The sequence below is a fragment of the Eublepharis macularius genome, chromosome 7 (genome assembly GCF_028583425.1).
Source record: "Eublepharis macularius isolate TG4126 chromosome 7, MPM_Emac_v1.0, whole genome shotgun sequence".
NCBI lineage: Eukaryota > Metazoa > Chordata > Lepidosauria > Squamata > Eublepharidae > Eublepharis > Eublepharis macularius.
In genome coordinates, this window is record NC_072796.1 from 74,958,007 (window position 1) to 74,981,659 (window position 23,653).

General features: G+C 41.4%; 1 protein-coding gene across 1 annotated transcript in view; it reads left to right on the plus strand.

Moving 5' to 3' along the window:
• Positions 1–23,653, plus strand: part of LAMA3 (laminin subunit alpha 3) — a 172,196-nt gene that overhangs the window by 27,434 nt on the left and 121,109 nt on the right. The window contains exons 3-6 of the mRNA XM_054985871.1: positions 9,282–9,399; positions 11,560–11,678; positions 18,569–18,739; positions 21,654–21,751. Of these exons, the coding sequence (XP_054841846.1) occupies positions 9,282–9,399; positions 11,560–11,678; positions 18,569–18,739; positions 21,654–21,751 (506 nt within the window). The remainder of the gene's footprint in view (positions 1–9,281; positions 9,400–11,559; positions 11,679–18,568; positions 18,740–21,653; positions 21,752–23,653) is intronic.

A 23,653-nucleotide genomic window follows, 5' to 3' on the forward strand; every position in this document is an offset into this window, starting at 1 on the left:
TAAGCAATGCAACAATATACCAAATACTCCAAATATTTTCTCCAAAAACTTTATAAATACTCAATGTGAATTCATTCAAAGATCTAATAAATCACTATAACAACACTCAGTATCAAAAATACAACACTCAATGTCAAAAATACAGCAAGGTATGACAATACTGAAAAGCGCATATGTCCTCAAATAGAAGAATGGTGAGTTCATGGGATGATGGGAGGATGGCTTAATATGGAGAGTGAGAGCAGATATTGTATTCTGGTCTGGTCTTTTATGATATAGAGAGATTACACCATGGCAGGAGGAATATCGCCCCGTGAAGAAGTGCTTATGAAACGAGCTTAAGATATCCGGAAGCTTGTCGGGCGGGGGAGCCCCTCAGGGCTTCCCAATTTTTTCTTCCTGAAGAATTACACCATCTCCTCCTAGATCCACCGCTCCTCTCCACCGTCTCCCGAGGGACTATCCAATTGTTCCCGCTTGCACAGCGGGAGTCCTCATCATTGAAATTGGAAAAACATTTATAAGAGAACTCATAAGATACCATTCTTCTATTTGAGGACATATGCACTTTTCAGTATTGTCATACCTTGCTGTATTTTTGACATTGTGTTGTATTTTTGATACTGAGTGTTGTTACAGTGATTTATTAGATCTTTGAATGAATTCACATTGAGTATTTATAAAGTTTTTGGAGAAAATATTTGGAGTATTTGGTATATTGTTGCATTGCTTACCTGTTTGTTTTGGGCTTGCTTGGTTTGGTGAACTTTTGATAGCCTCATTGTTGGTCCGATGCATTGAAGTCCGGCAGCTCTGCTTAAGCTACACACCCAAGCTGCCGCTAGTAGATTTAGCTGAAACATTCGGCGTGCTGGTGCCTATTATTATGCCCTGTGCCCCTGAAAACAAAGGGGGGAGGAGAAATAGCAGCTCCTGTGGCACATTCTAGTGTTTTCAGGAGCCCGTGTTACTCATTTACCAATTAGTCATCCTTGCAACATTTAAGCAACTCACAGATTCAATAGACCTTTGATTGACAGAAAGTTCCCCCATATGTGCTCAGCCTCATATAACTGTAATTTTAAAGTAGTTGTAAGAGAATGTTACATACATTATGACTGCTATGTAGATTAGAACTCACAGCATTCACATACAAATAGCTGTTCTGAAAACTGAAAAACATACTGAATGTCAGTGTAGTACACTTCTAATAGTGTAGAAGTTCCTATCCCTTTCTTGCCAGGCCTTCTGTAAGAGGTTGCAGTCTAATGTATTTCTTCATACCATCTGATATCTGGGTGTGTAAACCCAGTGCTCTTGCAATGCGATGCACTTTTGTCATTCATGTCTGTGTTTTCACTATCTGTAGTATCTGATTTTGCTGCTTGATGGATGGTGTTGTAGGCAGATCAACCAGAGATGGCTTCTCCTAGACTGCTGTCGTCCGACAAATTTTGTACTTGGCCCTAAGGGTTAGATTTCCACTCCAGGAAACTTCATAGCAGAATTATTTTTACTTTGCTTCCCTCCTCCCCAAAACAGCAGAAGCTGATTCATGAAGAAATGGAAGTTCAGCCAATTTCCCAGTGTCTATCTTCTTTTAAGTCTAACCTTTTTATAACCTTCATTGCAATCTTTATTACTATGTTAATAATTAATCTATTTTACCCTAATACTACCATTAATTGCATTTTATGTATTACTATGTACAAATCAAGGTATACTGGGAAAGTCATGCAGGTGTTTTCTTGTCATTTAAAGTTTCTGCTGCTATTGGTATTAAATATGATTAATTAGGTTGCTTTCTTTTGAATTGTTAAGAAATCTTTGCTTAAAATATCTTTTGTTGCATTCACAAATGAATTTCCTATTGATTTTAAAACTAAGTGGCGGCTGTAGAGGTCTCCTTTGGGATTAGGGCCATGGACAAGGGTTTTTCTCCCTCCAATGTATTTTTGGTTATCTCAGTTCCTTTTAGCACTGCCCCATCAGGAAAAAGTTTCAGGCACTATATGGACACACACGTTTTTCTCATGGTGGGGAAGGAGAAAGGTTAAGAGTACTCTAGATGATACTTTTCTGCATGGGCATGCACTTGTTTTAATGTGCTTCTTCAGGCACACAGCAGCTGCAGGGAACTACTTCAGAAAAAAAAGGAAAGCCTAAAGGGGCTTTGAATGGCACCACAAAGGGAGAAAAGGCTCCTGCCTCTCCACAATGCAAGCAATATTCTAACATGAAAGCCATGTGGAGGGGAGTTATTTTGCCAGTGCTGTTCCACATGGAGAATCTATGCACAGAGAGACATGCTCAAATCATGAAGCTAGCTGGGTGATCTTGGACCAGTCACATACTCGCTTGGAGCCTTACCTACCTCATAGGGTGGTTGTGAGTATAGAATAGATAAGGGGCAAACAATATACACTGTTTTGAGGTCCTTGGAGAAAAGGTAGAATAAAACTATTAAATATCAGTATGTCTGATACTCTAGTACATGGTTCTAGAGTACCATGCTAAGCTTTTTATTATTTACTTGCTTGGTGAAAATGTCTGGCACATTTGCTATTCCAGTGCAGTTGGGAGCTGGTAAATATGGGAGCAGGACTTACCAAAGGCACCCAGCATCAAGCAGTAATGCTCGTGGCTTATCCAACCTCTCCAGCATTCCCCCTACTGATAATGGGGCCACTTCCACCACTACCCCCCACTACAATAATATGCAGTACCAGATCTGTTAGGAACAAGGTTGCATGCATTGCTGGGATGTTGCAGGATGAGAAAATTAGTGTGGCTTGCCTAACAGAGACTTGGCTGCTGGAAAATGACGTGTCTCTTTTCCAACTAACTCCCCCTGGCTGGGCAGTCCTACACCAACCTCGTTGTGGCAGCTGGGGCGGAGGAGTTGCTATTATTCTTCGCAAGTCCTTCAACTTCTGCAGATCTCCAGTACAAGCTATACCTGGTATTGACTGAATGTTCCTGTCTCTGGGAATTAAAGCTAGACTGGGTATCCTGCTTGTTTACAGACCACCCAGCTCCTCCGTAAGCACCCTTTCTGAGTTGGCAGAGCTGCTAGCAGACATGGTGTTGGAAACACCTGGACTTACTGTTCTGGGAGACTTCAACATCCATGCTGAGTGTTCAAAGTCAGGCTTGGCTCAGGAATATATAGCTTCCCTGGAAACCCTGGGCCTCTCTCAAATAGTGTCAGGCCCTACACATGAAAGAGGCCACACAGCAGTCTTAATATTTTGCACTGAGCCTTTGAGGGAAAGTCTTATTTCAACATTAGAGACTCGGCCTGAACCATGGTCAGATCATCATCTGCTGAAGACAAACGTGAATATGGCCCCAACACCCCACAAAATAGGGGGTCCAGTTAAAACGATTCACCCACAAAGGCTCATAGACCCTTCCAGATTCCAAAATGCCTTGGGGGATTTTAGAATTCCAGACACATGCTCCACAGATGTTGCGGTAGGAGCGTGGAATGTAAAGCTCTGTGAAACTTATCAATACCATTGCTCCTTGTCAACCCCTCCGGCCCTTGGGATGGAAGCCGGCACCATGGTTTACCACGGAGTTGGCTGACCTGAAGAGGGCTGGAAGACATCTAGAAAGACGTTGGCGTAAAACACGCACGGAAACTGATAGAACTTGCTACAGAACACATTGGAGGATCTATGAAGTGGAAATGAAAGTGGCAAAGAAACGTTACTTCTCGGCAACCATTGCTTCAGCTGTTTCATGACCATCCCAATTTTCAGGGTATCCAGACACCTTCTAACCCCTAAATCTGAACCTTTACAGACCCAAGAACAGACAATTAGCTGTAAGGCCTTTGCTAAGTTTTTTGCTGATAAAATAGCATGAATACGCTCTGATCTAGATGCTAGCTGCAATACAAACGAGATAGAAGAAATGCTTAATACACCATCTGGCCTATATTTGGACTGCTTTGAACCAATAACAATGACAGACCTTAACAGGATCCTGGCATCTATGAAAGCCACTACTTGTGCACTTGATCCTTGCCCATCTTGGCTGTTAAAATCAAGTAAAACTCACATGTGAACCACTATTGTAAATCAGTCACTAACTCAGGGCACCTTCCCCTGGCCGCTCAAACAGGCAGTTATCTGTCCGCTAATTAAAAAGCCATCTCTAGACTAAGCTGATGTGGCCAATTATCATCCAGTCTCTAATCTGCCCTTTCTGGGCAAAGTGATTGAGAGATTAGTAGCTGACCAACTCCAGATCTTCTTGGAAAACTCTAGCGCTCTAGGCCCTTTCCAGTCTGGATTCAGACCAGGACATGGAACAGAGAGAGCACTAATAGTGTTAGTGAATGATCTCTGTCTCAATATAGACAAAGGCCATGCCTCCTTATTGTTCCTCCTGGATCTGTCTGCAGCCTTTGATACAGTAGATCATGCCATCCTGTTGAGGCATTTAGAGACAGAAGTGGGCATCAGAGGATGTGACTTGGACTGGTTTAAATAGTTTCTCATGGAACAGACTCAGAGGGTTGCCGTCGGAAATCAGCTATCTCCAGAATGGGAATTATCTTGTGGGGTCCCACAGGGCGCAATCTTATCTCCCATGTTATTCAACCTCTACGTAAAACCTTTAGGAGAACTCATTTGCAGCTATGGAGTTGGATGTCATCAATATGCAGATGATCCCCAACTCTATATCTCATTATCCAGGTCCCCACAAGATGCAATAGAAATCTTAGATCACTGGTAACATCAAAACTTGACTATTGTAATGCATTATACATTTGTCTTCCATCTAAGTTACCTAGGAGGCTCCAATTGGTGCAGAATGCTGCAGCTCGACTATTATCAGGAGCGAGCGAGCAGGAACATCACTCCCATCCTACAGTAACTCCATTGGCTACCTATTAGTTACCGTGCTCAGTTCAAGATAATGGTTATTACATACATAGTTGGCAGAGTTCATGGAGAGTTTCTGGTTTAAGGAGAGTAGTCTGAAAGAAACTAGAGTGAAATAAATATAGGGTTAGGTAAGCACTTGAAGTTGCATGTTCATTTAAACGTTTTTGATTCCTGTAGGTACTGCGATTATACATAATATTTTATATTTGAATGGTTCAGAAGTAACTCGATACACTTGATGTCGGAAACTGTTCTGTTTACCCTTGAAATTGGTACTAATATGAACATAGGAGGATAGACCTTGGGAGCCTTTGACAGTCTTCTTTTAAGACAATTTTATGATGTGCCAACTTGCCCTATTATAGTTATGGATCATAGTGCTGGATAGCCAAATAGCAACTTGTAAGCATAAATATCTTATTTTTTCATGCTATTGCAAGTGAATGGTAACTGGAAATAAATAATTGACTATGTATCTCAGGCCTCAGTTTCTAGAAATACAGACCTGAGCTTTGGAAGCTATTGAGACAGTTTTTATACTCCAAACTATGACATGTTAACACACTAAGCAGTATCAGAAGACATTTAGGTAAACCTTAACTGTAGCCAAATAAACCATTAGAAGTTGTCAAAGTGCCTCATGCAATCCTAGTCATATATATATATTTCCATTACAGGCCAGGGTCCAAACAATGATTTATTGTGATTTATAGTCAAGTAAGTTTAAGATTGGTCTAAAATCCTAAGGTGATCTGCACTTAAACATTGATCATATCTAACCCAAATAATTTTTGTAAGTGTAAATTGTCCATTTGTGTCTTTTGAAGAAGCTACAGAATGTATAGTTACGTGTATGTTTTGTATGCCATTTTCATACAGTCTCTGAAAATATGAATGTTCAACTTCCTGCCCAGCAATTTATATTTTTATGCTCTGGCTGGGTTTTTAATGCTGGGTTTTAATGACAAAGTTTTAATGTTTTCTATATTCCTTGTGTTTTATTTTGTAAGCTGCCTTGGGCAGGTTCCCCGGAGAAGGGGCATAAATAAATACATTCCTTCTATTCGTTTTGCTTGAAGGCTGCAATCCCCAGTGACTGTGATAGATTTCAGGGCAGCTGGTGCAAGTGGGTGCACAAGTGTTCTGCCCCATCTGCGGTACTGTTTTTCCCCACTTAAGATTTTAAAAATATCTCTTGTCCTTTCATTCGGTAGGTTGTGAGTTGATAGCTTCCTTTTACCTTCTGTGACTCTTGGAATGGCAGGGTGCTTAGAGAGGAAAGGGATAGCTTGAGAAATGTGTGTGTGTGTGTGTGTGTTTAAAAGAATGTGTTATTTTAAGCAAGGAAATTCTCTGAAAAGAAATAACTTTGCATCCAACGTGTGTGCGCATGCGCACGCGCGCACACACACACACACACACAGAGGTTTGGTAAAAGTTCATAACATTTTCTGTTGGTTATAGGAAAATAACTGATTCCTTTTTTTTTGAAGCTTGACCCAGACATTTGGCAGCTCCAGTAGCAAGGAAGGTTGGCTGTGTAATTCAGATCCCACATTAGAGATTCTTTTGGAAGATGAAAAGACTTCCAGACTATAGCATAAAAAATCCCTTGACTTTGGCCTTTGAGGGCGGGGGTGTCTGTTATTTGTATTGCTTGTAGTCTTCCTGGGGCCTCTGCTTCCTACTAGCCTCTCATAGCCTTTCGTATGCTATGTTTCCTTCTCTACCTTAGTCTCCAAAGCATCCCAAGGGGTTTTTTTTTGGAAAGACCTGTTAATTGGTGCTGAAATGTTCTGACATGAAATACATAGGTGAAAACTTATGGTCGATCACCGTTTAGGTAGGAAAGGTGAGGGATGGGCAGATCAGCAAGTATGGGTCTTGTTGAATCTTGTTCCTGGCTTCTGAAATCATAATAAATAGTTCCCATTAGTTGTTGACCATGCATATGAGATTTTCCAAAAGACGCATGATGAAATAGTATATATAGTTCTGTTTGTGGCATTACTGAATAAGATATTTAAAGAAGAGTGTGAAGAGGGCAAAACAACCTTCCTCTGCTACACAATAAGACCTTGGCCCTTTTCACATTATATACCTGCTTCCGGAACACCGCGAAACGTAGTGCAAAAAACGCGGAAGATAGCGTCTTCTTGTGAGAGTTTTGCACGATGTCAGGCAAAACTTGCGCGAGAAGACGCTATCTTCCACGTTTTTTGCGCTACGTTTCGCGATGTTCTGGAAGCAGGTATTTAGTGTGAAAAGGGCCCTAGAATAGAAGAAACACTGGGAAACCAAAAGGGAACAACAAAATATCTTGAACGAAAGGTCACTCTCTGTATCTTTAGCTTTTGGTCCTGTTTCTCAGAGTTTGAGGGAAAACTTTACTAACTGATTTCCCCCCAAATACTAGTTCTTTCAAACACTAGTTATTACATCTTGCATTTAGTAGATGTTGAAATATATTGCTGTTTCACACTTGTAGCTATTGCTTCATTGGTACTTTATAAAAACAATTGTAGACAGTTTCAGGTAGCCTTAAAGCTTGGAGGTTTAAGGGGGAAACCATCTGGCAGGCCGGCCAAATCCCAGCCATGCATGTGAATGGCTCGCATCCGTGGCAGCAGGTCTCGCCCAGACAGGTCAAGGCGGGGTCCAGGGGAGTGACCCCAGGGCTTGACCTGTACCGCTGGTTAGGCCCTTGCCAGGGTTTTTTAGTTGTTGCAGTTCATGTTGTTGCCTAAATAAAAGTGGCCCTTTATTACCCAAGCCTTGTGTCTGCCTCTTATTCCGACGGGGGGGGGGGGGGCAATATCTGTATCATAGAGATGTGGGATGGAAAATATTTTTACACAGAAAACATTCCATTTCTAAAGATTCACTGCTTCCTAAAATTTATAGCCATGACTGGATGCTATTTCAGTTCTTAGTTTTTGGATATAAAATAAACATGGGGCATTTAAAATGGGGCTTAAATATCAATAAGCATGCTAAATGGGGTTGCTACCTGCTTAATCTCAGAAGCTGGGAGCAACCAAAGCAGGGCCTCCGAAGATGGCCACAGTGGTTGGGTAGGTTCACAAGGTAGTTGTCAGTCCTTCAAGTATGTTGGGCCCAACCCATATAGGGGTTTAAAAGTTAGCAACAGCACCATGAATTGTGCCTAGAAACAGATGGTGCATGGTAGTAATCTAATGTAGTTGAATGCAGGGCAATGTACCACAGTAGCCAGATCTTTCCTGCCCAGGAAAGGCCACAGCTGTCTAACCAGTCAAAGCTGGCAAAAGGCACCCATGGCCGCCACTGCCACATGCTTATCTGGCAATAGGCCAGAGCACTCCCAAATTATGGATCTGTTCCTTTAAGAGGAGTGCAACCTCATCCGGAATGGGATACCTTAAATCCTGAGTCAGGCCTTCTGCTCACCGGTAGCATTTCCAACTTGTCAGGATTAATCATCAGTTTATTAGCCTGCCTCCAAAATTCCACCAGGCGCTCCTCCAGGGTTTCTGAAGCCTCCCTGGGATCAGCAGGAAGCAGCAGATGGAGCTGAGTGTCAACTGCATATTGGTGACAACCAAGCCCAAATCTCCTGATGACCGCACCCAGAAATTTCACGTAGATATTTAGAAGCCTGGGGGACAAGGTGGAATCTTATAGGACATTGCAATCCAAAGACCAAGGGGCTGAGCAGCAGTACCCCAGCACCACCTTCTGAAACCTACCCCCAGATAGGATTAGAACTACCAAAGAACAGTGCCTCCCAATCTCAGTTTGTTTTAGAAGAAGAAGTTTTATTTACTCCTTAAACCAGTTGCCCAAATTTTCCTCATCAGCTTCAACAGGACTATTGTGGAGTAAATGTACAGTTGCCCATTAAATTTGCAGTCCTCACCATGTTTCAAACAGAACAAATGTCATTAATTGTAGTAGGACTTGCACCACGATGAAATAGGAGATGAGCCTCTTGACCTGGGACATCTGTGTCTGTAACATTAGAATGGAATGCCAGGTTAAGATTCAAGGTAGCAGGTAGGCATTTAACATACACTTATGACATATAAAGATCACCCAAGAGTTTGAATTTGATCTATAATATTGTTATTTGGTTGTCTTCCTTGTACCAGAGTACCAGTTCATGAAGTAACTCTTTACTTTCTTAGACTTGTTACAACACATCCAATTAATAAAAGACAGTTGCAAAGAAGAGAAAATATTTACTATGGCCGTCTATTCTGATAGATGCCATCTTACTGTGCTGTTTTCACACGACCTCACAGGATTAACTTTCTCCTTGTACTGCATAAAGGAATTAATATGAGTCTAACCATTTATATTAATATATTTTAAAACCTCTTACATGTATTTTATCACCAGTTCTTTCACGTGGCCTATATCCTCATCAAATTTGCAAACTCTCCTCGTCCAGATCTATGGGTTTTAGAAAGATCGGTAGACTTTGGAAGAACTTACATACCATGGCAATTTTTTGCTTGTGAGTATCAACTTATTTCTTAATGGAGCTTTTAAAGAAGGGCTTCACAGTCTTCTCACAGTCACAAATATTCCTCCCCCACCCCCACCTGGGGGAATTTTCAAAAATATGGGAACTATTCTTCACTATATAATTCTTCACTATGTAAACAACAGTATTGCCATGATCTCAGGAACATATTAAGCAAGAAATGGCTTAAATGTTTTAAGACTACTTGAAAAGTATTTAAAGAGTACAATAGAATTAGAATTCTGTGTAGAATTAGGGCCCAACCAGACTTCTGGTGTCTTTTGGAGTTTAATAAGCAATGTCATGTGACTTCTTTGAAGATTGGGAAAGGATTGCTGAGGTAGAGGTATTTAATTTGTTCTTCCCGGGATTCTTAAATTATTTAAATTGCCATTTTGAAGCTGCAGTTAATTCCACAGAAAGTAGAAGATAGTTACATGACTTGTACCTGTGTTTTTGCTTCCATAGAATGAATTTCAGAATCAGAAGGGCAATTTAAATTGAGAGGCATGGCAGGAAAGAGTTAAATACCCTCTACTCTGTAACACTTTCCTGATCATCCAGGTAGCCATGTGGGACTGCTAATAAGCTTTTTAAAAACAACTTTAGGCATAAATGTTTGAATGTGCATAATACTGAGAGATCTCTGACACTGAGAGATCTCTGTCTTTTGGTGCTACACCTCTGAAGATGCCAGTCACAGCTGCTGGTGAAACGTCAGGAACTACAATGCCAAGACCATGGCTATAGAGCCCGGAAAATCCACAACAACCATCATGCATAATACTGCTAGGATGAGGTTGCAAGACTGCAGGACAAATACCATATTAATATCCATCCCTCTGATTTCACAGGGGCTTGAGTGTGCCTAATTGTATTCTACATCATAGCCATTATATCTGAAGTTAAATACGACATGGTGGATATGTCCTTCTTAAAAGCTAGTTTTTTGTAACCTCCCAAACAAGATATTGGGTTGGATCTGGTGATCTGTCAGTCGCAGATTTTGGTGTAGTGGTTAAGAGTAGCAAGACCCTAATCTGGAGAACCGGGTTGATTCCCCACTCCTCTGCTTGAAGCCAACTGGGTGGCCCAGCTCTTCCAGAGCTCTCTCAGCCCCACCTACCTCACAAGGTGATTGTCGTGAGGATAATAATAACATACTTTGTAAAATGCTCTAAGTTGGGTGTTTAGTTGTCCTGAAGGGTGGTATATAAATTGAATGTTATTCGATGATGAAGATGATGTTCCCTCCCCTCCCCCAAGCAGTACTTTCTGACCCTGGGAAAGTTTACTCTAGGGTCATCATGCATCCCATTTGAACTGGGGACACAAGGTGGAGTGGGGGATGGGAGAACATGTAATTGCTCTTTCTACTTTTTCCCTCAGCATGTCCCCTCTCCCCGCAGACTCATGTGGTTATTATTATACATGGATGCCATGGCCCCAGGAATAATCTTCCGCAGGGTTAGAAAGGACAGGTGGTGGGGAGGAAATGCAGGAAAGATCTTTGTGATCCAATCCCTTGCTTGCCCTACTGTTTCCTAGTCTCTTTCTCATGTGCACGCTCATTGAAGCTCATTGACCAAAGAAATGAGCTAAGGAAAGGACTTACAAAATGTATATAAAAGGACTTTGCCTAAACTTTATTTATTCAAGTGGGGACTTACCTGAGCTTGGTCAGAGCACAAAGATTGCACAGATTCTATATTTTTAGGGCTTGGGGGTTTCCCCTAGAGATGTGTCCTATACCAAGCTCAAGGACTGCAAAGTTCACTGGAACTTTAAAAACAGTCATTAGCTTGTACAACTTGAGCACAGATATTAATGTCTTAATGGAGAAAAAAAGATAATATTTTGAGGACAGTTGAAGTATTATGAGCTGCATTATGAGCTGGCAGAGAACTCTTAGAAATAGTTGAACTAGTTTTTTAAAGAGTTCAGATCCGGAGTCTTTTACAAAGACTCAAGGGGGAATACCACAAGAGCTTCTAAAATCCAAGAGCTTCTAAAGTCCAAATCAAGCCAGAGGACGTTTATACCTGATTAACTGTCATGTCTGAATGATATGTTGCATTTTTTGAAGTCTTGATTAAAGCATATGACAAAACAGATATAAATATTTTTTATTTGATTCTGCTTTTTAATTAGATTCTAAGACAGACTGCTGGGAACTTTTTGGAAAGGAGGCTAATGTTCGTGTTAGAAGGGATAATGATGTCATATGCACTACAGAATATTCCCGGATTGTGCCTTTAGAAAATGGTGAGGTAAGTACAGGACAACAGCTGTAACATTAACTGTTAATATCATTTTGCATAAACTACCTCAGCAATCCTAACACAATAAAAATGAAAAATTAGTCAGTACTGTTAAACTAGTTTGTAATGACAAGTGTTAAATACTATACTGTAACATTAAATCTAAAATTTTCAATTATGGTAATGTCATGTTATTTAAACTACATTCAGACATTCAGTCAAACTGACTATTTATTTATTTATTTAATTGTTTAATTGTATCCAGCCTTTCTCTCTGATGAGGGGGAAAGCACGTATGCCATTCTCCTCTCCTCCATTTTATTCTCACAACCTTGTGAGGTAGGCTAAGCTGAGAGCGTGTGACTAGGCCAAGGTTACCCAACAAGCTTCAATGGCACAGTAGGATTTGGAACCTGGGTTTGTCAAGCTCTAGGGCAACATACTAAACACTGCTTATATGCTGGGTCTCTGAATGTGCATGAATCCAGCTTTTTGCCATGCCTGCATGAAAAAGGCAATCAGATTTAGTTTCCCCTTACTAAACTCAGGATTCTAAACCAGGGTTTAGAATCTTGCCTTAGGTGTGTATGTGAAGGGACTAACTTCAGTTAATCCATATGCATGTGATGATAGGTTATGACCAGGGCCTTTTTTCTGGGAAAAGAGGTGGTGGAACTCAGTGGTTTGCCCTTGGAGAAAATGGTCACATGGCTGGTGGCCCCGCCCCCTGATCTCCAGACAGAGGGTGGCGCGGAGGGCAATCTAAACCCCCCTTTGTCTGGAGATCAGGGGGCGGGGCCACCAGCCATGTGACCATTTTCAAGAGGTTCCGGAACTCCGTTCCACGGCGTTCCAGCTGAAAAAAAGCCCTGGTCAGAAAGATCCCCTCATGGAAAATGGTGGTATTGCGAGTGGGCTTTTCTCAGTAGTACAGCCTATCCCTTACAATGGAGGTTGAAAGTGCCATCAAATTGCAAATTACTTAAGGGGACGCTGTAGAGTTTTCAAGGCAAAAAGTGTTCAGAGTTGGTTTGCTATTACCTACCTCCGTGTAGCGACCCTAGTCTTCCTTGGTGGTCTCCCATACAAGTACTAAGCAGGACCGACCCTGCATAGCTTCTGAGATCTGATGAGATTGTAGCCTGGGCTATCCTGATCAGATTGTCTCTTACAATAGGGTTGCTGAATCTCCTTTGTTTCTGAAACCCAACAAATGTAACAAAACTTGAATGTTTTCACTTGGATGGAGAGCACATTGCAGCAGAATAAGACTAGTGGATGCAGCACATTTCTTTTATTGCTCACAGTATGTGTATATATATGCGTGCATGATTTCCTATAAAATGATTTTGTAATACGATTTCCTATAAAATAAACTGCTTTCATACATCTAATTCTGCAAACCCCAGTTTTGTAGAAAAATCACAGATTTTTTAAAAAAGGAAGTTCAAGGAACTCTGGCTACACAAGTGCAGACAACGGCTAGTGAGGCAAGGGCAGAGAAGGAGCCCGGCAGACAAGGGGCATGGGGAAGTAGGGCCAGACTGAAAGAGAAGGTAGATATCAGAGAAAAGGAGGTGGATGGCAGTGGAAACCACTGCAAGCCAGAAAAGAAGCTGTGTGAGCAACATGGTAGCAGCAGAAGTGCTTCTCTAAGAGAACTTAGGAGCAGCATTTATGGATACCAGAGGATTGCAGTGAGAGAGGGGAGGCAGGGAATTTTACTTCCTCTGACGGAAAATTTAGTTTGAATCTAACCCCAAATATGATACAGGTTCACCCTGAGCCAGTCTTCTCTACCTTTATTCAATTTCATGACCTTTTAAAAATTCTTCCCCCCCCCCCCAAAAAAGAGATGCCATTCTCTGATTGATCACTTGTCAGTGATCTAAATTACATTTCTAGAACGTAGCAATCCAAGGTTAGGTATCCTGTTTACTCCATAACTTGTATTTGATTATTTATTCTACCTATTTTATCATCTATGTACTAAGAATACTCGTGGCATATCATTGCAAGATACATTGACTGCATGAAACATCCCATATTTCAGTGAGAGAGACATCTTGGCATAATTGCAGCAAACTCAACAGTTTCAGTATCAACAGTTTAACACAGAATAATTCAGGAATTTTCAACCTGTGATTGATCTATGGATATCCATGCTTTTAAGTATATTATTCTGATCCCCCAATTTACCATCTTTCCCACATTACCTAACCATTGAATCAGCCTGCCCCTTAGCTTGTGCTGACTGAATTTTTTTGGAGTGGGGAGGGAATTATATTCATATGCATGTGTTGCAGCAAGCTCAGTGTTGGCTTGAAGTGATGTCTTAATGCGAAACATAATAGCACCACTTTAGAAATTGTGAAGGAAAGCCTCTCCACCACTCACTTGCCATCTCTTTCCTTTATTTGACTCAACAGTGGGGTTGCCGCTTCACCCATCCACCCCCCGCCCTCATTCTCCAAGCTGGCAGGAGCACTACCTAGCTTCCTTTCCTGGCTTTAAACCTTTAAACTCACTTGGGCTAGTCCCATAATACCCTTTTTATATAGGGAGAAAGTACAATTACTTATCTGGGAGCAAACAAAATTGATAGAAGGATGTGCACATATTTGCATGTTTGATGGCCCTCAGAAGAAGTAACGTGAGAGACAGTTTGGTATAAGGGCTAGAGGTGTTGGGCTAGGATCTGGGATCCTTGCTTTGCCATGGATCCTGACTTGGTGCCCTTGAGCCTGCCACACAATCTCAACCTATCCTACCTCATAGGGTTGTTGTGAGGATATAATATAAGCTGTCCTGGGTACCCCCTAGGGAGAAAGGTGGGGAATAAACAAAAGGAGTCAGTAATGTGGACACCTCCCAGATAAGTGGCAAATTGCTGCTCAAAATATTTGGATGTCTGAATAGGTATTACTCCCCCTCCCTTCAGAAATCTGATTTACAATATTTATATTTATATCTATATCTATTTTCTTTATTTATAGCCCATCTTTCTCACTGAGACACAATGAAGATTCCAAAATTTAAAACAATGCAATGCAGATCTTCAGTTTCTACATTTCTTACTTGTCTGGTTATGTGTTACACTATCCAAGGGGTTGATCTAGTGGTGATGAGTACTGGAATGTCAGGCTACAGCCGCAGAGAGCCCCCTCTCCCATGAGACATCCCCCTCCATTTCTTTTTTTTCTTTTTTCTTTTTTAATCCCCCTCCATTTCTAGACTTACCGCATGTACTTATGCTCACTGTTGCAGTTACTCACAGGTGCCTTTGCTTTCCTTGCATAGACCATAACTTTTCCCTATCAGTGGGACCTCTTGTACTAATAAATGCATATTGGCATGGATTAAAGATTTCAGCATGCTCTTAAAATAGCATAGTTCCAAGAACTGAGTTCTGAGCTGTTACAGATTGTTATTATTGTACAATGAGCTCTTGTTAAAAAGAGCTTTGAAGCATTTTCTTTAATCAACAGAAAAACCTGCTTAGGGGGGAAATTCCAAAATAATATTCTGTATTTTCTTGCTGTCATAAAGGACCATTAATCAAAATACCTCGTTTGCTGTTAACAATTAAGAGAAACTATGATTGTTGTTATCACAAAAACAGTTTGGAAGATTAGACAACCACAGCCTTTTATATATATGTGGTTTAGCCTTCAGTATATAGGTACTTTATGACCTTTGATTGTGATCCTTTGATTGGCTGGTATTTTTTTTTTAATATATGGTATTTTTGACTGCACTAACAGGGCTGGAAATACTGCTTGCCAAAAGATGTATACTTAGGACAAGAATCAGGAGGCTGGATAGACAGAGAACTGGTTGGGCCTATGCAGAGTTATAAAGTTACAAGTGGGGAACATTCATGGAATTGCAGGGTTCACTTCATTTCCATCTGTATCCCTTTCCTTGTTTCCTCTTTTTCTCCTTCAGGCAGCTCCCATAGCCTTTCCCCTTTCCCTGCTTACTTTTCTCTTACCCACTCACCAACCAAACTTTCTTTTATATGCCTCCAGTATTATGATTTATTTACTTCATTTATACCCTGTCTTTAACCCCAGCAGAGACCATAGGAGCTTACATAATTCTCCCCTACCCTGTAAAGTAGGTTAGGCTGAGAACATGTGACTGGCCCAAAGTCACCCAGTGAAGTTCCATGGCAGAGTTGGGTTTTGAACCTAGGTCTTGCAGATCCTAATCTGAAACTCTAACCACCACACTACACTGGCTTCCATTGAAGGCTGCTGTTGAACAGTAGCAAGCAGCCAGGCCTGGTGAGCCAGGGAAGTCATATGTTATTAAGTTATTAAGTCACCCAGTTCTTCCTCAAAGATCAAAACAGCCCTGGATATGTCTGTCCCCCACCCTTGCCTTTTACTGAAAGAAACCAAGACTAGAAATCTGCTAATACTGTTGTGCTTGTTTAGTAACAGCCACTGGATGCATTTGTTTCTTTAAAGCTACAGGCATTACTTCTATTGTCCAGAGCTGGTGCTGTGGTGCAGCTTGGTCACCGCAGCCCATGACCAGCCTCCACCCTTCCCCTAAGCCCCTGGAAGCGCCCACCTGAAGCCAAGGTGGTGTGATGGCCAGGACAACACTGGAGACTGTTGTGCTGGTGTGGTGAGAGGTGGTGGTGCAGAGCAGCCCAGCGACTGGGGAGCAGGTGGCACTGGGGAGCATGGCACCTGGAAAGGCTACCCTCCAGTCCAGTGGTGCGTTGGGGCTCAGCAGGGATGCTGCTGCTGGGATACCCGGTGGTGTGGGCAGCCGCCCTCACTGGCTAAATGTGGCCCAAGCATGTTGCTGGCTGCTGACAGGTGCAGCCATGCTTGCACTGCCTGGCTGCAATGTCATCATCACCTGTGCTGCAGCTAGGAGTCCCTGTCCTGAGGTGAAGCCAGCTCCTAGTGCCAGCAGGCCAGCTGTAGCAGCCTCCAACCTGGTTCTGGCCCTGCCCAAGCAGGGCAAGCACCCAGGCAGGAAGAAGGGGCCAGACCAGGTGGAGGCCATCAGTGAAGCACAAGGGTGGGGCTGGGCAAGGGACCTGAGGTGTGGGAGTATAAAGGTGGGCTCAGAACCTCTGGCTGAGGAGGAAAGAGAAGGACTGATCTTGGAGGCTGCCCTTAGCAAGCAGTCTCCAAGGCAGGAAGGAGCTTCCCAGGGGTGATGTAATCCCGACAGCTCACCTTCTGTTTCTGAGGCCAAAAGGGGGAGCCCTTGATTGGGTAACGAAACCTGGAGGGCAGTGGTCAACAGGCAGCTGACTGCAGGAGAAGTCCCAGGGGATCGGATATTTCAGTGGTATCATGGTAGAAGGGCAGGCAACAGACCTCACCCCTGAGGGGCCTCACAGATATATTGATAGTGTAGCAAATGTGCTTATTTTAGTTTGTAAATTCAGTCTTATTGAAACAATTTGCTATACCTCAGTTACCTGGCAAAACATTTGCCTCTCTGTAGTAGTTTTACTCTTTACTTTTCGCAAATGCAGTCTATTTTAAAATACTTTCCCACTGTGCTAGCCTGTGGCTTGCACCACATGGTTTGCAGTCACTTCAGATGCTGGAGGTATTACTTCAGGATCTGCTGCAGGTGCCAAAGAACAGTTGTATCACAAACTGGGTTCCCAGGAATAATATCCACTGAACCATGTAACAAAACACAAAACTAACTAAGCTCTCAAAATGCAGTTGTATCCATACAAAATTATCTATTCAGTTCATACATGCAAACAGTCCTCTGTTCAAAGTATTACGTCTTGTCTACCAAGCAGGAAGAGGAATGGCCTTACCTGGCAGTGCTTCCTTCGTGTGGACTACAGGTTTCTTGTTCTCCAGTGTGTTAGACAAGACAATACTTCGAACAGAGGACTGTGTCTATTATTGAAGACTTTGAGCCATACACACTGTGAGATACAAGTGACGTTATATGGTCTATTCTCTGTACATTGAATGTATCAAATATGTTTAAAACTGACTGTTTGCATGTATGAATTGAATAGATAATTTTGTATGGATACAACTGCATTTTGAGAGCTTTATTAGTTTTGTATTTCGTTACATGGTTCAGTGGATATTATTCCCGGGAACCGAGTTTGTGGTGCTATAGATTTATTCCTTGGGACTGCCTCTTTTTCTGATAAAGAACAGTTGTAGGCAGTGGTAGCTGGTTCACCTGAGGGTTGAAGAGAGATCATTGATGCTGGGGGTGCTCTTTCCATTGCTGCTATTGAGGAGAAGACCCAGCAGTTACTGGAGCAGCTGTAGCATTTGCCTCAGAAGTCAGCCACAGAGGAACTCACAATAGTCTGGTTGCCTGAGCAGGCAGTTCCAGGCAGAAGATGTCTTTTTCTGGGCAGTAGGCTTCTTCAAAAGTATAACACAAAGGGAGCTAGCCATATCAGGAAGACCCGTAGGTTAGGGCCAGCGAGCATATAGATTTGCTAGATTAGAACTGGTTTTATAGCCATTCTGTTTCTTGGTTTACTGAGACATTTGAGGCATTGAAACAAGGTGGCTGATGGTTTGAATGGTCCGGCTAATACAGGCTATGCTACGGTGCTTAATGGTGCTGCTATGCTACGGTGTTTAATGGTTTTCTTTTATTTTTGGTTAATTGCTCTGATTTGTTTTAAGGGTGGTTTTATGCTGCTGCTTGTTGTTATTGTTGTTGTTATTGCTTTAGTTGATTCAAACTACCTCCAGAATTTGTAATTAACAGTGAGGGATGAAAAGGTTTTAAACCAATAAAAGTTACCTGTTATTAGTTCCCTGTGTCCATCACATGTATTTAGTAATGTGTATAGTGGATAAGACTATGCCGTTGGTACTATTCTGTTCATTTTTTAAAAAATGGCACTCTTTCTTACTGTCCTTAATTAGATTGTGATATCATTGGTTAATGGTCGCCCAGGAGCAAATAATTTCACCCACTCTTCTGCGCTGAGAGAATTTACTAAGGCAACGAATATCCGATTACGTTTCCTCAGAACCAATACTCTTCTTGGACACTTGATATCTAAAGCTCAACGGGATCCCACAGTGACTCGCAGAGTGAGTAAATGCTCTCAGAGTGGAAGTTCTATGTGAAGAGGCAATGAGCTCATGTGTGCTCCTACATAACACTTCTTCACTTGTTTCTGGATCTGTAAAATGTTTGTGTGATTAAACATTCCTCGATCCATTTTATTAGAAAAGAGGAAGATCAGGGCCGATTCCAGATGACTAACCTTAAGGCGCTTCATGCCGCCCTCTTCCGGATTGCGACAGGGAAAATGCGAAATATCGCGTTTCCTCGCGCGAGTTTTGCGCGTCGTCGCACAAAACTTGCGCGAGGAAACGCGATATTTCGCATTTTCCCCGTCGCGATCCAGAAGAGGGCGGCACGAAGCGCCTTAAGGTTAGTCATCTGGAATCGGCCCAGGCCTTTGGCTGGAACACTTTATGAAAACCTGGTTCTATCATATCTGATGACACATTTGAGGATTGCATGCACAGGACTTTCTGCAACAATCAGTCAGATATGCTTCTTTGCTTGATCATATACACAGATGTGTTTCATATTCAGCCAGTTCATTGGCCCATCTAGCCCAGAATTCTCAGTTCTAACTGCCATTTGGCAGACCTCAATTCTCAGACCTCCTGAGAGCCTTTTAGTTGGAGATGACCAACACTGAGCATGAGAATGTCTACTTTATAAAGCATGTGTTCTGTCAGAGAGCTACAGTTTCCCTCATGACACACAACTCTTATATTCCTTTATGTAAATTAATATTTATCTTTAAGGCTTTTGTGCAATATAAGCTACAGCAGTGAAATTGATATTTGCCATCAGTATGTATAACATGGAATAAACTGTAGAGTTGATAGCCATTTCCACACACATTGAATAATGCACTTTCAATGCACTTTAGCAATCCTTTGGAAGTGGATTTTTTGTTCCACACATGGGCTGCTTCCACCCACGTTGGATAATGCACTTTCAATGCTCGTTAGTGAACATTTGAAACTGATTTTCCATGTGTGGAACCAAAAATCCACTTCTAAAGGATTACAAAAGTGCATTGAAAGTGCATTATTCAACATGTGTGGAAATGGCCATGGAAAAGCAGTTTCAAATATTCACTAAAGAGTATTGAAAGTGGATTATCCAATGTGTGTGGAAGCAGCCGATGTGTGCAAAGAACTGTCCTGAAGGCAGAGAGCTTGGCTTGATGACATGCTTCATTCTAATTGACTGATTCTATAAACATTTTGCACTGTTTAACAGATCCCTAATACAGCTGATTTTTTTTCTATTTCTCCTAATGCATGAAACAAGACAAAGCTATATGCTATGTATGGCCAGCAATTTCTATTCTAAACAAAATGTGAGTGACTTCTATTTCCTGTTTTCACACATCTTTGATATGGAAAGATGGCAAAACCTCACTTTGGACATTATGAAGAATATGGAAGCTGGAAACAGAAGCAACTCATGCTTCCCTATTGCCTCACAATTTGTATTACTCAGTTTGCTGTTGTGCCAGACACACCTGTATCTAGGGGCGTCAGATGAAAGTGGGATGCTTGTGTGGATGAGATAAATCATAATTTATGAGATGTGGGGATGGGGAAGGGAATTTCTGTCTTCCCTCACCAGCTCTCATTTCTCCCATTTGTTCCCCTCAATGTATGTCTTTAAGTGTCAAAATGAAATTTCCATATTGATTGCTGAGATCTTGTGACGTAGTCCTGTGAAATCTCAGCAGCTTTAAACTTTCCCCCAATGTATTTTTTTCTGCAATGTGTGTGTGAGGGGAGGGGCACTCCTGGGTAGTTCATGTATTCTAGAGAAATTCCCTCACAGAAACAGCTTTTTGCCTTTCCTGGGCATTGTGGATAAAATACCAAATTTGGCTTCCCTTCTTTTTCTCTTTTAATGTATATTAGTATAGCTAAGGTATGACAGATAATCTTTTCTCTCCGTTTAAGTGTACACATAAATGAGTATAAATATTGGCATTTATGTTCATTCAGCCCAAATAACTTTGTCTGCCGTGCATGTGTTGGTAGGAGGGAGTGTTTCTGAGTTAACAAGGTTAGGCTCTCTTTTGAACACCATTCATGTTAGAAGTGCTTGCAAAAGACTTACAGCCCAATCCTTTGTATATTTAGTAATAAATTCACTGTTTTAGGGGTGCTTAGTTTCTAAATAAGCATAGATAGGATTGTAGTATTAGTCTTATGTAAGCCTGAATATTGGCAGTGTTATAATGAAAAAGCCATCAAGTGAATAAGGCCAGCAGGCCTTTTTTTCAGGGGGAACACAGGGGAGCGGAGTTCCAGCACCTCTTGAAAATGGCCACATGGCTGGTGGCCCCACCCCCTGATCTCCAGACAGAGGGGAGTTTAGATTGCCGGCGCAGAGGGCAATCTAAACTCCCCTCTGTCTGGAGATCAGGGGGCGGGGCCACCAGCCATGTGACCATTTTCTCTGAGGGCAACCCACTGAGTTCCACCACCTCTTTTCCCAGAAAAAAAGCCCTGAAGGCCAGTAACTAAACAATCTGGGAGAATGACTAACAATTTGAGTTTTAAAAAATAAATAAATGAAAATATTCATTATTTGCGTATACCAGCTCTGTTGGGTCTCTTCCCCCTGCTTAACATGTCATTTACCTTCTACTAGTACTATTGGTTTCAGTCCCTCCAGGATACCTACGTCCAGTTGAGGCATTTCCCTTGTCCATAAAAATGCGGTGTGTGTGTGTGTGTGTGTGTGTGAGTGAGAGAGAGAGAGAGAGAGAGAGAGAGAGAGAGAGAGTTTGTAAGCTGAACACATGGTAGGAGAATGTATTTTTAGCTGTTAATATATTTTGCTATCATTATATACCTTCTTGGGTCTAGAATCCATAACCATTGACAGAATATACAAAGAACAGATCAATTCAGCTAATTATCTGCAAATCTCCTTTCTGTTGTCTAGTATTACTACAGTATAAAAGACATCAGCGTAGGTGGACAGTGTGTTTGCCATGGACATGCTGATGTCTGTGATGCAAAAAGTGACGAGAGCCTATTCAGGTAAGGAAACTTGCTGTACAGTTGAAACAATTGTGCTTTCAAAAATACATGTTTCAATCCAGGACAATTTATTGCTGATTGGGGGAAATTGAAACAATATTTAGAAAAAAAATGGGATGTGAAGGGACAACTGTGGCAGTTTGAGAACTATTAAAATGTGATGTTGTAAACAGAAGAGATAAGCGACTTTACCACTAAGGGGGAATTTAATTATTACAATCTAAGCTAGTATTATGTTTAAGTAAATCTTACTTAGAATATAGAGTTTAATCAAGGAAGAGTAAAATGGACACATTGGTGGATTAGAGATTTTAATATAGTATATATATAAAACAATTTGAATATGCTTAGAGTAAGAAATATTATGATATATGTGTTATAGAAGAATATAAGTGAAGTTAAGTTAAGTAATAAGAAGGGTTAGGGGTTGGAAAGCTGTTGGAAGTCGATAAGGAGGGGGGAGGAAAGGGTGGGGGTTAGAGTAAATTAGATATGATGGGAATGTATGTATTAAATATGGAATATAAACTCACCAATAAATTTTTTTAAAAAAAATACGTTTCAGTCTGTAAAAATTATGACTATTTTCCAGTTTTCTTCATAGTCTCAGAACTTATTATGGACAGATTAACATGTTAGTATTTCTTTGTTGGAAATAAATCCTTCTATCAAAAAATGAAAAATTGGTAATATCTGAATAATGGCTTATCTTTTTTGTTCACATGCATACATTTGCTTTTTGATATGTTTATCAAAAACAATTGTACAACCATTCAAATGTTACAAAATACAGTCTGTTATTTATTTATCTATTTATTTTAGTTATTTACAAAATGTATACCACCTTTCTGCTCTCATCAGGGTCACCAAGACAACTAACAGATCAAAAACATAAATAATAAAAAAAAATCTTAAAACCATTAAAACCAAACAAAACCACATCATTAAAACATTTAAAACTAGGTTACAATTCACTTGCAGTACAATAAAAACAAGTATATAAAAAATTAAAACATGGGGCAGGAAGGAGAGATCACTGAGAGAATGCCAGATGAAACAAAAGTCTTCATCCAGTGGCAGAAGACAGTAACAGAAGGGGATAGATGAGTGTTCCAGGGCAAAGAGTGCAAGAGTTTTAATGGTATGACCAAGAAGGCCCTCCTCAAGTTTACCACCTGCCTAATCTCAGAAGGCAGGGTGCCTGAGGCAAGGCCTCAGAAGATGATCATCGGAGAAAGGTAGGTTAATAAGAGTGGGCAGTCCCTTCAAGTATGCTGGTCCCAAGCAATATAGAGCTTTAAAGGTCAACCACAGCACCTTTAGTTGTGCCTGAAAACAGATTGAGAGCCTGGGTAAATGGGCCAAGACTGGAGTGATATGGTCCCTACGACCAACTCCAGTCAACATCCTGGATGCAGCATCCTGTACCAATTGAAGGTTCTGAACATTTTGCAAGTGCATTGTAGTAATCAGGGCACTCACCACAGTGGTCAGATCTTTTCTGCCCAGGAAAAGTCAAAGCTGGTAAAGCTGCAGCATCCCTGGACCTGTTAGTATGCAAGATAAAGCTGAGTGTCATCTGCATATTGGTGACAACTGAGCCCAAATCTCAGAATGTCCTCACCCAGAGGTTTCATGGAGATGTTGAAATGCATAGGGGACAAGATGGAACCTTGTGGGATCCCCCAGGCCAAAACCCAAGGGACTGAGCAGCAGTCCCCCAGCAGCACCTTCTGATACTTGCCCTCTAGGTAGGAGCAGAACCACTGCAAAACAGTTCCTCCCAGTCCCAACTCAGAAAAGCAGTCCAAAATAATACCATGATTGATTGAAATACTATCTTAAAGACTACTTCCATATGAAACTACTTGAGCACTCAGATCAACATTACTATATGGTTCC